Below are 14,159 nucleotides of genomic sequence, written 5' to 3'. Positions count from 1 at the left end.
ACGTAATGCAAACAAACACGCCGATTCCAGATGTGTGTGTGTGTGTGTGTGTGTGTGTGTGTAATTCACCACGGTCGCCTGCTGATCACCCAGCTAGTCTTCCCCATTACGGAGCGAGCTCAGAGCTCATAGACCGATCTTCGGGTAGGACTGAAACCACAACACACTCCACACACCGGGAAAGCGAGGCCACAAGCCCTCGACTTACATCCCGTACCTATTTACTGCTAGGTGAACAGGGGCTACACATTAAGAGGCTTGCCCATTTGCCTTGCCGCTTTCCGGGACTCGAACCCGGACCCTCTCGATTGTGAGTCGAGCGTGCTAACCACTACACTACGCGGCGTGTGTGTAATTCACCTCAATCACCTCCTGGTCACCCAGCCAGTCTTCCCCATTACGGAGCGAGCTCAGAGCTCATAGATCGATCTTCGGGTAGGACTGAGACCACAACACACTCCACACACCGGGAAAGCGAGGCCACAACCCCTCGACTTACATCCCGTACCTATTTACTGCTAGGTGAACAGGGGCTACACATTAAGAGGCTTGCCCATTTGCCTCGCCGCGCCGGGATTCGAACCCGGCCCTCTCGATTGTGAGGCGAGCGTGCTAACCACTACACTACGCGGTGTGTGTGTATTTCCCTAGTTGTATTTACCTAGTTGTAGTTTTACAGGGCCTGGGACTTTATGCTCGTGTGGCCCCGTCTACATATCTACACTTATCCAATTTTTCTTTAAAACTATGTACACTCTTTGCTGACACCACTTCCTCACTCAAACTGTTCCAAGTCTCAACACATCTTTGCGGGAAACTAAATTTTTTAACATCTCTCAGACATCTTCCCTTCCTCAGTTTCTTACTATGCGATCTTGTGCTTCTAATGTCATATTCTTCTCTAAGGATTAGTTTCTCATCCACTTGATCCATTCCGTTAATCAATTTATAAACTTGTATCAGATCCCCTCTCTCTCTTCTCTGTTCCAGGGTTGGTAGATCCATAGCTTTTAGTCTGTGTGTGTGTGTGTGTGTGTGTGTGTGTGTGTGTGTGTGTGTGATATCAGTAATACCATCTCTATCCTTTCTAAGAAAGAAATATACTTCTCGATCAAATACCCCAAAAGACTCCATCTGAACCCCTCTCCCTCCCCCTAGACGCAATGAATCCTTGAGGAAGGAGAGGGAGGGAAGGGTCGGGCGGAGGATGAAGGAAAGAGGAGGAGAGGGGTAAAGTGAAAGGAGGGGAAGAAGGAACAAAGTAACCATGATACAACGGAGAGGAGAGATGAGTCTTGGTGGGGAGAAGGGTAGGGGGTGAAGCTCCCATGCAGGGAAGGGCAGACGGGGAGGTGCCCACATGATTCAACTCCAACCGCGCGTTTTCGGATATAAAGCCATGGTCGAAGCACAGAGCGTGAGTGTGTGACCGTCCTCAGGGTTTGTCTTGTGTCTTGCCTGATTCCTTCGCCATCACCACCACCACCACCACCGCCGCCATGTTAAGCAGAGTGAGTATTTCAACACGACAGGCTTTTCAGAGGCGGGCAGCAGCGAACGGCTCAAATCACCTCCAGTAAGATATGGTGACAGGTGAACATCGAATGTCATGGAGGTTCATCAGCGAACAAAGATGAGTGTTCCCAATGCTGTTCATATTTGTATGTGTGTTTGCCTCTATCACTAAGACCACGAAACATGATGACAAATTAATCAAGGAGACAGCAGATGATTAAGTAAGATCACCCGTTAATAAAACCTGCCAGGCCATCCACAATAAGCAGCATCAGACAATTGATATTATTTTGGCGCTATTTCGGTGTAGCCTTCGGTCACTTATTCATTACCATAGAAAACTCCCAAAATAATAATCACACTATTGTTAGGAAGAAACAATGATAAAGGCAACAAGAACACCTTCCAGGTTCACACTGTAGCCACTCACGGACCAAGGTGTGATTTACAGGCAGTACCAAGATCGTGTCTACAAGAGTGTAGTTTATTTGATCTTTGTAGCTCAACGGTTCTCAAAGTGATCCATACCTATCCCCGGGGAGTCGATGGGACCATCCAAAGGATCGATGAATAACCAGGGATACGATGAATATTATTGCTGGGGTTGAAGGAACCAGTGAAGCTTCCATGTGGAAATTTTATAATCTAGGTTATAATTTGTAAGAAATCTGAAGAAAATCAATAAATTAAAAATATAAACAAGTTCTTGAATCTAAACCATAAGCAATGATTTTTCAGTAATCAATCTTGAGATATTTAAGCAGCGCTGGCAAGAACCGTCATTGTCTCGCAGCTTTCAGACGGGTTCACACGTGCCAATATGCAACTGAAATTGCAAGTTGCTAGAAGTATCGACTGAATCCTTCTAGTCGGAGTACGTTCACACATAGCGACTGGAAGTGTCGGCTGGTTGGCGGGAAGTGAGTGTAAACAAACAACTACTCAACAATATGTCTTCCTCTGATGACGATGACGATTGCGATCAAACTAAATCATCGCAAGTATTCAACCCTCACCTCCAACAACACCCTGCATAAAGAGAAACAGTTCTTGGAGAGTGGCAGCTATCTCATCGAACATCGATTTGCGTAAGCTTTTTTTTTTTTTGCTGTATAATTCAGTTTTAGGGTCCCAGACGTGCTCTTTTTCCCTCACCAACTCCAATAGCTTCTTTACATCTGGACACACATTTTAAAATCTTTCTCTGTGACGTCACAAAGTCAACAAAGTCGCAAATCGACTGAACAAGATAACATGGTGTTGTTTGTGCGACTGGTTTTTCCAGTCGCATATTGACAAGTGTGAACCCGCCTTTACTACCGCCTTCTTATAAGTCGACAAGGATGAGTGCATTTGAATATGTGTATAGGAAATAGTGGTGAGGCAGCGGAATAAATGAGAGTTAAATCATCATACATTTGTCAGTAATGAACTGAGCTCTAAACCGTATCATCCCTCTCTTGATAGCCTGAGGAGTATCTTTACTGAGAAACAAAAGAAATGGTCTATATACGTATGTGCAGAAGGAAGAACAAGGCATTAAATCGCATGTCGTATCTGTGGCCTATTTCAATGCAGACAATGAATTATCTATGCTTCTTGCCTCCAGGTCATCCTGATGGTGTTGGTGGCGAGTACTACTGCTGTGTCTCCTCCGGGACCATCTTGTCGCCTGCGCTTGCGACAACCTCTGCCACAACCACCAACTTACAGGCCGCCGTATTCCCCTGCTAGTTATTACCCCTCGACCGGGGGCATGTGGGTCTGCTATACGTCTTACGGATACGGCGGCTCTGTCCCGTACCCATATGGCTCTCGTCCAGGCTATTGGCCTTATGGTGCCGCAGTCGCCACACCCGTCGCAGCCACTGCACCAGTGCCATCCGCCGCAACTGCCACACCCATCGCAGTTGCTCCAGCAGCCCCACCCAGTATACCCTACCCAGCCGCCGCACGTGTCGCACCCACACCCGTCGTAGCATATCCATACTACGGTGGTGCCACTCAAGCTCAGCCTGTTGCTTTTCCATATCCATATCCTGGAAGACTTCTTGCCACGGTGGTGAGTCTTAGACATTCCTTACATGCATGACATACTTGCACTGCAATATACAAGTCTTCAACACAATCTCCGCCCCCCTGCCCCCCCTTTCTCTTTCGTAATGGGTGGTGAGTATTATTATCACAATACGAGCGTTTAATGGTTTTCAAAACAAGCTGGTAGTGATCGAAAACCGTCTCTTGTCTTGTAACTTTTGTTGAAATCCTCGCCGGTAGTGGCACTGGTAAACTTTCATACATAAGTCAGTATGCTGTCTGTCTGTTAATGAAAAAAAAAAAAAAAATCAGTTATAGTGCATGAATTCATTAGATTGACAATTTGAAGATAATGGAGCAATCCTGATGTTGGCCTCGGCCAACGACATTATCAGTATGCAAGGTTACCCGGACCCTTTTTTGGTGCTTTGGTGCACTACCAGCCACACACTACAACCACACTTTCTTAATTGTTATTTTCTTCATAAGCTTAGGTTATGATAAACAGGCTGCCCGATGAACACCTTGTATCTTTGACCAGACCACCTGGGCACCTACTACAGGCTCACTTCAACAACTGGCACAGGCGCATGCCTCTTTTGTACATTAGAACATAATGCAACAATATTGAAATAACATTAATATTTTCACACAAGAACTAGGTTAGATCAATTAGGTTCTTGAATTTCCACTGTCAATTCCTTCATTGTGCTGATAACAAGGAGGTTATATTACAAGAAGGCGGCATGACGTCACAAAAGTGAAGCCAACGTGCTATTAGTCCACTGCTGCCCCTACCCCATTACACCCAAAACATTGCCGATTGCCCATTGAAAATACATGAGAACGCCCAAGATTTTCAGTCTTATGTCCATGTTTCAAGGCTTCCTACCATATAATATGTGACCTTAAAAGACTCGCAATAGTCGTGGCATACTATGTCATGAAGATTTAGACGGCAAATCATACATATAAATGAGATAATAAAGTGTTTTCCAGCTTTAGTGGACTTGGTGGGAAGTTGTCTTAGGGGCAAACGTATGGCTGAACAAGGTCATGTACACATGTGATTAATAAATGCGCATGAATAGATGTAAACGTACATACGTATACATGTGCATTTATATATCAGGTAAAACTTGGCCTGAAGGTTAATTTTTCTTGGTGTAGCAATTACTTAAAACGTCAAATTCTCTCTCTCTCTCTCTCTCATATATATATATATATATATATATATATATATATATATATATATATATATATATATATATATATATATATATATATATATATATATATATAGCTTTTATTTAGAATGATGTGTGATTGCATGTCATAATGCGTTGGAAAAGCTTCAATCACTGAAATTCTACTTCACTATTTGTTCCATGTCATGCATTAAATGAGAAAAAGTATCTTTTTGCCATAATTTCTCCCAGAAACGTCCTGCTGTATTTCTTTCAATATTGTAGCTATTTCGCATTAACACCGTTAATAACAGGACTACACAACATATTTAGGAAACTATAATGTGGTTTACAAAAGTTAAACCATCAACTCTTTCTTAGTTTTCCCCTAGTAATGAAAAAGAAAATGGCAATTTCCCATTGCTTAACTCAAGAGAGGGCAATGTTTTGGTGGAAGTTGCGATCGGAAGCTCCGCCCACCTCCTCGTAAGGTCCACCCACTGGCTTCACTTTTTTAGTACAGCTGGATAGGCGCATACCCTCTTCTTGGTTGGTAACGATTTTTCTCATAAACAAATAGGTAGTATTTCATTCGTCAAGTTATTTTCAAAAAATTATTAACGTATGCCATGTCCATGTTCTACAAGTATGAATTAATCATGACACAACTAAGATAAATATGATTTACACTCCCCATCTGAATGACGTCTTTCTTTTTCGCGTCTCAAGAGAAGAGCTCGGAAGACAAGAAGTGTAGCGACCGACGAGGGTCAGCAACAATCCTTTTCTTCAATCACTGAGAATATACCACAAGCAGAAACCCTACCTTCTATCACCGACTCATTACAAGCAGATCATCCCTCGCCCTACATCACCGACTCAACATCACAAACAAAAATGTTGCCTTCCATCGTCGAGGTCATACCCCAGGCAGAACAACTCCTGCCTTCTTCCCCCGCCAGTGGACAGCCATTACTCGCTGCCATCACGTCCTCCAGTGCTGCTGGAAAGGCAAGTATTCCTGCTTACTCACCAACACGTCTTATTTGTCAGTTAAAGTCACATGATTAACTAGGCCCATTGCAACGACCATTCCCATGCCCAACCGTCTTCGGACGGGACCCACTTAACTAACTACTAACCAATGGATTCTTCATTCCTGTGGTTTGCCGCGACGGCTTACGACTTGCCATATGTCGCAGTGAATTTTAACAGAACATTAGTACTCTATTGGTAGCTAGGTAGCCTATATATTACAATAGCATATCAGTAAATAACTGGCGAAGGTAAGTATAGTTGAGTGTTTATGTAGGTAGCCTACTTCTAAAAAAAAAAAAAAAAAAAAAAGTGTAAAATGAGCACATTTGAGTTTACTCTTTTTTTTTTTTTTCTTTTTATGATAAGACACAACAGAGACAATGAGGTGGAGGCCTCAGCATGCCCCGACTGGCAAAATGTCAGCGATAGTGATAGTTGTTATTTGAAAGGTAGCCTAAAAACCCGCGAAGATTAGAACTTAATTAGCATTTAAGTCAAGTTGAGGGCGTTAATATCAAGCAAACAGAGGTAAATGACTGTATCCCACAGCTTGCCGTGAGCGTGGTCTTCACCAGTAACAGCTTCATGCACAACTTCTTCACACACCAACTGTACCCAGCTGTACAAGCCCTCGGCATCCACCTCACTCTGGACTTGCTGCCTCACCCAGTACGTATCACGCTCAAGACCATGGAAAATTAATTTTTCCCTGTTTTTCCACTAATTAGCTTTCAACTCGGTAATCATTAGTGCCTGGGTGTCATGTTGCTGTCTTTGTGTGCAGGATGGAGGTTGCCAGCCCGGCTCCAGCAAGTGTCTTGGAAGTTCCTTGATGGTCTGTGCTGCTGAGGCGCTGCCCCTCACAACCGCACAACTTGCCTTCTCGGCTTGTTTCATGAAGGGCACCCTCGGCCTTCAAGACCAAAGCTATCCTGCAGTTATGAATGTTGCCAAGATGGTAAGAATATCACTTCTTGTGTGCACTATGTGCAACAATTCTATCCAATTAGCATTTTCCCCTTCACGCTTAGTGCTAAGTGCACAATGCTACTTTCATAGTTGAAGATGTTTATAAGTAATATCATATGCGCTTTTAAGGTTTCTCTAATAGTGCTGTTCATTGTTTGACTTGCAACCTTCACTCGTTAATACGTGGATTTATAAGTAATGATAATGTATGGAGGAGATAGTAGACACCTACCGAAATGATAATTTGCTACCAGCGAGGTCTATAGAAAATTCATTTTTCCCTGTTTTTCCACTAATTAGCTTTCAACTCAGTAATCATTAGTGCCGGGGTGTCATGTTACTGTCTTTGTGTGCAGGATGGAGGTTGCCAACCCGGCTCCAGCAAGTGTCTTGGAAGCTCCTTGATGGTCTGGAGTTCAAGGAGTGCTGTGAACTTTCCATTAAGCTAGTTGTGATCTCGCTGAATGTTTCCCTTTGTGTCTTACAACTCTGGTGGGCAATCACAGCCTGCCCTCTAAAGGCAACTCGCCTTCACACAAATCTACATGCACTTACACACACACACACACACACACACACACACACACACACACACACACACACACACACACACACACACACACACACACACACACACACACACACACACCGTGTAGTGTAGTGGTTAGCACGCTCGACTCGCAATCGAGAGGGTCCGGGTTCGAGTCCCGGAGGCGGCGAGGCCAATGGGCAAGCCTCTTAATGTGTAGCCCCTGTTTACCTAGCAGTAAATAGGTACGGGATGTAACTCGAGGGGTTGTGGCCTCGCTTTCCCGGTGTGTGGAGTGTGTTGTGGTTTCAGTCCTACCCGAAGATCGGTCTATGAGCTCTGAGCTTGCTCCGTAATGGGGAAGACTGGCTGGATGACCAGCAGGAGGCCGTGGTGAATTACACACACACACACACACACACACACACACACACACACACACACACACACACACACACTTCACTTAAAATTCTAAATAAAAAATGGCGACTCCAAATCCAGCCTCGGAGTCCCTTTCTGGGAAAGGGACCAGGAGTGTCCCCATGTAGGACTGCTCTCTCGATGGCGACCTAAAATGTCTTGATTCCTCCTTTGACTTTTCTTCATTAACTTCTGCAACATTCACGGTCTTAGATCTAATTTTCAATCTGTAGAACACCACCTTTCTTCTACTTTCCAAGGAGGAGGTAGTAGACACCTACCGAAACAATAACTTACTCCCAGTGACAACTAATAGCACTAGTTCAGGGGGTGCTGTGAACCTTCCATTAAAGCTAGTTATGATCTCGCTGAATGTTTCCCTTTGTGTCTCACAACTCAAGGGGGCAGTCACAGCCTACCCTCTAAAGACAACTCTCCTTTTTCACACAAAACTACATGCACTTACCACACATACACCCTTCACTTCAAATCAAAATTTTAAAGAAAAATGGGACCCGAAAATAATAACGCCAGGTCGGACACCTCTCCTGTTGAAGACCTCAAATGCCTTGACACCTCCCTCAACTTTTTCTACATTAACTTCTGCAACATTCGCGGTCTTAGATCTAATTTTCAATCTGTGGAACACCACCTCTCCTCTACTAAACCTCATCTTCTTTTCTTCACCGAAACACAGCTGTCTGAGGCAACTGACAGTAGCTCCTTCTCTGTTCCCTCCTACTTTCTCTATTCTCATTTTCATTCCAAAGCTGGATGTTGCGTCTATGTGCGCAACGACTTAACCTGCTCTCATGCCCACGCTCTTGAGTCTTCCGAATTTTCCACCATCTGGCTACGACTTAACAGTCACTCTCAAACTAAATTCATCTGTGCTGTTTATCTCTCCTCTAACTCTTCTGACTATAGTAAATTCTTCGACTACTTAACTTCTAAAGTGGAGCACATTCTGTCCCTCTACCCTTTCGCTGAGATTTCCATTCTTGGAGATTTCAATGTTCACCACCAGCTTTGGCTTTCCTCTCCCTTCACTGACCACCCTGGTGAACTAGCCTTCAACTTTGCTATCCTCCATGACCTAGAGCAACTGGTGCAACACCCTACTCGTATTCCTGACCGTCTTGGAGACACGCCCAACATTCTTGATCTCTTCCTCACCTCTAACCCTTCTGCTTATGCTGTCACCCTTTCATCTCCGTTGGGCTCCTCCGATCACAATCTCATTTCTGTATCTTGTCCTATTTCTCCAATCCCTCCAGGATCCCCAAAGCGAAGGTGCCTCTGGCGTTTTGCCTCTGCCAGTTGGGGGACCTGAGGAGGTATTATGCTGATTTTCCTGGAATGATTATTGCTTCCGTGTCAGAGACCCATCTCTTTGTGCTGAACGCATAACAGAGGTGTTAGTATCTGGCATGGAGGCGTACATTCCTCATTCTTTTCTCAACCTAAACCTTCTAAACCTTGGTTTAACTCAGCCTGTTCTCGTGCTATACATGATAGAGAGGTTGCCCACAAAAGGTACTTGAGCCTTCCATCTCCTGAATCTCATGCACTTTATATCTCTGCCCGGAATCATGCCAAGTCTGTTCTTCAACTTGCCAAACACTCTTTCATAAATAGAAAATGTCAAAATCTTTCAAACTCAAACTCTCCTCGTGACTTCTGGCATCTAGCCAAAAACATCTCAAATAACTTCACTTCTTCATCTTTCCTCCTTTATTTCATCCTGATGGCACCACTGCCATCTCTTCTGTCTCTAAAGCTGAACTCTTTTCTCAAACCTTTGCTCACAACTCCACCTTGGACGATTCTGGGCTTGTCCTCCTCTCCTCCTCCCTCTGACTATTTCATTAAAATTCTTCGTAATGATGTTTTCCATGCCCTTGCTGGCCTAAACCCTCGGAAGGCTTATGGACCTGATGGGGTCCCTCCTATTGTTCTCAAAAACTGTGCTTCTGTGCTTGCACCTTGCCTGGCCAAACTCTTCCAACTTTGTCTATCGACTTCTACCTTTCCTTCCTGCTGGAAGTTCACCTACATTCAACCTATTCCTAAAAAGGGTGACTGTTCTAATCCCTCAAACTACCACCCTATAGCTTTATTCTCTTGCTTGTCTATAAAGTTTTTGAATCTATCCTCAATAGAAAGATTCTTAAACATGTCACTTCACAATCTTCTATCTGATCGCCAGTATGGTTGCTCTACTGGTGATCTTCTGAGTTTCCCTACCAAGTCTTGGTCATCCTCTTTTAGAGATTTCATTGAAACTTTTGCTGTTGCATTAGACATATCAAAAGCTTTTGATAGAGTCTGACATAAAGCTTTGATTTCAAAACTACCCTCCTACAGCTTCTATCCTTCTCACTGCAACTCTATCTCAAATTTTCTCTCCGACCGTTCCATTGCTGCTGTGGTAGACACTGTTATTCTCCTCAATCTATCAACAGTAGTGTTCCTCAGAGTTCTGTCCTGTCACCTACTCTCTTCCTGTTATGCATTAATGATCTTAATCAAACTTCTTGCCCTATCCACTCCTACACTGATGATACCACCTACATCTTTCCACGTTCTTTCAGAGACGTCCAACCCTTCAGGAAGTCAACAGATCACGCAGGGACGCCACGGAACGCCTGACTTCCGATCTTTCTAAGATTTCCGATTGGGGCAGAGAAAATCTAGTAGTTTTCAATGCCTCAAAACTCAATTCCTCCATCTATCAACTCGACAGAACCTTCCAGACAACTATCCCCTCTTCTTCAATGACACTCAACTGTCTCCCTCTTCCACACTGAATATTCTCTGTCTGTCCTTTACTCATAATCTTCACTGGAAACTTCGCATCTCTCTTGCTAAAATACCTTTTATGAAGTTAGGTGTTCTGAGGCGTCTCCGCCAGTTTTCTCGCCCTCCAACTGCTTACTCTGTATAAGGGCCTTATCCGTCCCTGTATGGAGTACTCTTCGCATGTTTGGGGGTTCCAGTCACAGCTTTATTAGATAGGGTGGAATCAAAAACGTTTCGTCCCATCAACTCCCCTCTTTCTCATCGCCGAAATGTTGCATCTCTTTCTATCTTTTATGATTATTTTTGCTTTACTGATCTTGCTAACTGCATGCCTCCCCTCTTCCTGCGGCCTCGCTGCACAAGGCTTTCTTCTTCCTCTCATCCCTATTCTGTCCAACCAAATCAGTATTTTCAATCATTCATACCTTTCACTGATAAACTCTGGGACTCCCTACCTGCTTCTGTATTTCCATCTTCCTACTACTGGACTTTTTAAGGTTTTAAGACATTTGTCCCTGGCTTTTGGATGATTCTTTTGGACCTTTTAGGGAACTTGCAGTACAGTGGGTCTTTTTTTTCTAAAATTTTATTGCCCTTGGCAGCCTTCCTTCTTGGAGAAAAAAAAAAATAAATAAATAAAAAAATAAAAAAATAAAAAATAAGACTGCAGGTGTACATTGCTTCCCCACAGTGCATGGGTCCCTTCAGTGTCCTTAACTGGATGCAAATGGCAGGCTGCGTGTCGTCAGGACGGGGCGAACAGCTATTCACTGCTGCTACCAAACGCCTAAACCTTCTCGTCCCTGGCCCACAAAATGCCCCCATTGTGGCATTCAATCAGGTAATCAACTATGTACTGCTTGATATTTTTTTTCTCTGAAATGTCTTTCCCATTAGTGTTCCTGAAGCAGTCACTAATTTGAGTCTTTACAGGAAGTGGTGATAGCTGATGCGAGCGCCCTTGAGCTCTTCCCTACATTATTGTGTCAGCAGCTGACCCAGGTCCCCGAAGCCAGCACATTCTGCTCCTACAACACACTTTACTGAAACTCAACTCTGCATCCACATTCTCAAAACTTTTTAGGATCAGATATCAACTACTTTCCTTAGGTTGTAAGGAGTTAGGTTAACAAGGGTGTTGCGATGCAAGTGGTGCCCTCAAGAGTACTTGGTTCATCAGTGGACTATACACCTACTTATAACTCAACTCTTGCAGGACCTTTGAAAATGGTTGGTGCAAAAACTTGACGCACTTCAACATGAACTCCAAATACCCATATCTCTGGGGTTGGTAGTCCTTGTACATCAGTTAAGTGGTGTAGTGCTCTCTACAGAACTTAGATTTTTCGCCTTCTTATTCATCGAATAACCCTCCAGACAGAGTTATGTCGGATTCTAATACTTGACTCAAATTAAGATACATTTAGGCCACATACAAACCTGAATCCTTGCTTGTCCAAAGCAGCAATAAGCTTGTGAGCATGTTAAAAAGCTCTCATACTAACAAACATCACCCATCATTACAGGTAAATAAAATGGCCAATGATGCTGCAACAATTATCAATCAGCTTTACAATAATATCTAAAAAGAGGAAGAAAAAACAATGGCGACAAGGTGGTGAGTGGCAGCCGCTCATCGTACACTCCAAGTCACGTCAGTGGGACAGAGTTCACTCCAATTCTTTTGATACAGCACTAGGTATACAACAACCAAGGTCTTCACTGTGCTGTAACCTTTATGACAGTAATAATAATAAAATATCTAAACAATTTTTTCTTCAAAACCAAAAGAAAATAAAAAAATCGCTCCTCAATGATAACTAAATTCCCCTTTGCCCTTAAGTAACAGCATAACAAATAGACTGAATCATGTCTTTCAAAAACTAACCCTTGATACTTTCCCAAACCAAACTAGCCAAAAAAAGATTGATATCCCTATGATTATGCGTCTCCATCTATGTACAAGTGGCTTGCTTTCTATGTTCCCTAATCTATCACATGATATGGCTAAGGGGATATAACCAGATGTATGCATGTATAAATGTATCAGGAAGTGGAGAAAGAAAATAACTGAAATGTAAAGGGTCAATGAAAATAAAGAGTTGCCGTGCTCTCACCTATTTGGTATTTCCCCTCACCAGTCAAACTAAGATCACAGTTTCATAGTACTGTATGCAGTATGTTGAGTATAATCAAGCCGCCACACCACAAACACATGCGGTGGGACCGGGCAGCCAAGCCAAGAGCCACTGCACTCAAGTTACCGCCAGTGCAGCACCTATGGCTCCACCCCAGCCCACCTCCACATTTAGATATCATCCACTGCCACACTCACTAGGATGTTTGCAATTGAGTAGAGCAATAATTATTGACAGTCATATGCTTTACATTACACAAGAACCCACAAGCTGTATTGATTATGACACTTCATAAGTTATTAGAGCTTGAAAACATTTATACCAATTACTTGCAAGAGGCCCAAACACCAAGTAACAATGCAGGAAAACAGGAGTGATACACACAGTAATAGCGAGTAACTGACTCTTCTACGCACCTCTAGTGAAGGGAGGGCAACCACCCAGGAGGAGGTGCCCACCCTCCCAATTAGGTATTACCAATGGTCGTAAATGCATGATGTTACCTTTGACAATGCTATCTAAAAGCTTTGTGTGATTATTAGCCAAGAGGCTGGAGATCTTCACTATAATTCCTATTGTAACTAATAGGTTGTATATATGTGTGTATTATATAGATGTATATATGCATATATGTATACATATATTAAGACCAGGAATATTCTGAATAGCATATTTTGTCAGGCCAGAAATACTTACTTCTGCCCAAATGCAAACAATGATTCCAAAAATTGTGATTTTTACCAAGATTTAAGTTGGTTAAACTCTAAAATTCAGAACAAAAACATTTCTACATATCTTATGCCTTGTGCAAAATAAGTATGAGTTTTACTTGTGTAGTTCTAAGTCTAGTACATGAAATGGCTCAAAGGTGAATAGTCTGCCTACATGACAAAGCAATGGAACAAATTGGTTAACTTTGAAACCACACAAGTAAAATGTCACTAGAGTGGAGGAGAGTATGCACTTCAAGCACAATGCTAATGGATTAAGTATACCAATTTCTGGAGAGAAAGGGAGATATGGAAATATATATGAAAAGCTGCTACAAAAGTTGAGGATTTTGAAAAGGAACTGCCTTGAGCGAATAAACTAGTCATTCAGAAAGAAGCTCAATCCATAGCATAGTGCAGTGACCAAATTCCAATTCAGCCTGCTGCTTGCTTGCTTTCCCTCCTCCTCGGTGTGATGGTCTTCCTGCTCACAGATTGTCAATGTCCAGGTCACTTTCGTCATCCTCCTCCTCCTCCCCAGGCTCAGCAGTCTTGGGAGCCTCGGCAACAACAGGCTGGTTATCAACAGCCTTCTTGGCCTCTTGTTCCTTCAGGCTCTCGCTCTTTGCACGGACGTCAAACTGCAAGAGGAAAAAAACTTTCAAAACAAATTTTTTTTTAGTACCCTTGACACCCTACTTGATGAAGCAATATTCCTATCTATATTTCAAACAAAAGTGACAACTGTCATTCTTTTACATGGCAGCTGTCATGGCTAGACCTCCCTCTAATGTATATCATAGGTCTGCCTTCT

General features: G+C 43.1%; 2 protein-coding genes and 1 non-coding gene across 5 annotated transcripts in view; 2 read left to right on the top strand and 1 right to left on the bottom strand.

Moving 5' to 3' along the window:
- Positions 1 to 1,367: 1,367 nt before the first annotated feature.
- On the top strand, positions 1,368 to 12,610 carry LOC123514683 (calphotin-like). Its single transcript, XM_045272734.1, has 7 exons — positions 1,368 to 1,511; positions 3,125 to 3,577; positions 5,469 to 5,750; positions 6,327 to 6,446; positions 6,562 to 6,735; positions 11,189 to 11,338; positions 11,431 to 12,610. Exons 1-7 carry the CDS (start codon positions 1,500 to 1,502, stop codon positions 11,542 to 11,544), a joined length of 1,305 nt encoding a protein of 434 aa, XP_045128669.1. The 5' UTR covers positions 1,368 to 1,499; the 3' UTR covers positions 11,545 to 12,610.
- Trnaa-cgc lies at positions 7,394 to 7,465 on the top strand. The gene has a single exon. It is a non-coding gene; the product is annotated as a tRNA-Ala (tRNA).
- Positions 12,041 to 14,159, bottom strand: part of LOC123514682 (eukaryotic translation initiation factor 5-like) — a 29,284-nt gene continuing 27,165 nt past the window's right edge. For all 3 annotated transcript variants that reach the window (XM_045272731.1, XM_045272733.1, XM_045272732.1), the window contains one exon: positions 12,041 to 13,986. In XM_045272731.1, the coding sequence (XP_045128666.1) occupies positions 13,834 to 13,986 (153 nt within the window). In that variant the 3' untranslated portion in view covers positions 12,041 to 13,833. The remainder of the gene's footprint in view (positions 13,987 to 14,159) is intronic.

Source organism: Portunus trituberculatus, chromosome 38 (genome assembly GCF_017591435.1).
Source record: "Portunus trituberculatus isolate SZX2019 chromosome 38, ASM1759143v1, whole genome shotgun sequence".
NCBI classification, from domain to species: Eukaryota; Metazoa; Arthropoda; class Malacostraca; order Decapoda; family Portunidae; genus Portunus; species Portunus trituberculatus.
Note: the sequence above shows the minus strand (reverse complement) of the source record. Positions and strands in the feature narration are given on the sequence as shown.

Excerpts from the sequence above, each read along its gene's own strand:
- LOC123514683 (XM_045272734.1), top strand. Across the intron at positions 5,751-6,326 it reads CCTCCAGTGCTGCTGGAAAG|CTTGCCGTGAGCGTGGTCTT; the intron begins GCAAGTATTCCT and ends TGTATCCCACAG. Across the intron at positions 11,339-11,430 it reads CCATTGTGGCATTCAATCAG|GAAGTGGTGATAGCTGATGC; the intron begins GTAATCAACTAT and ends GAGTCTTTACAG.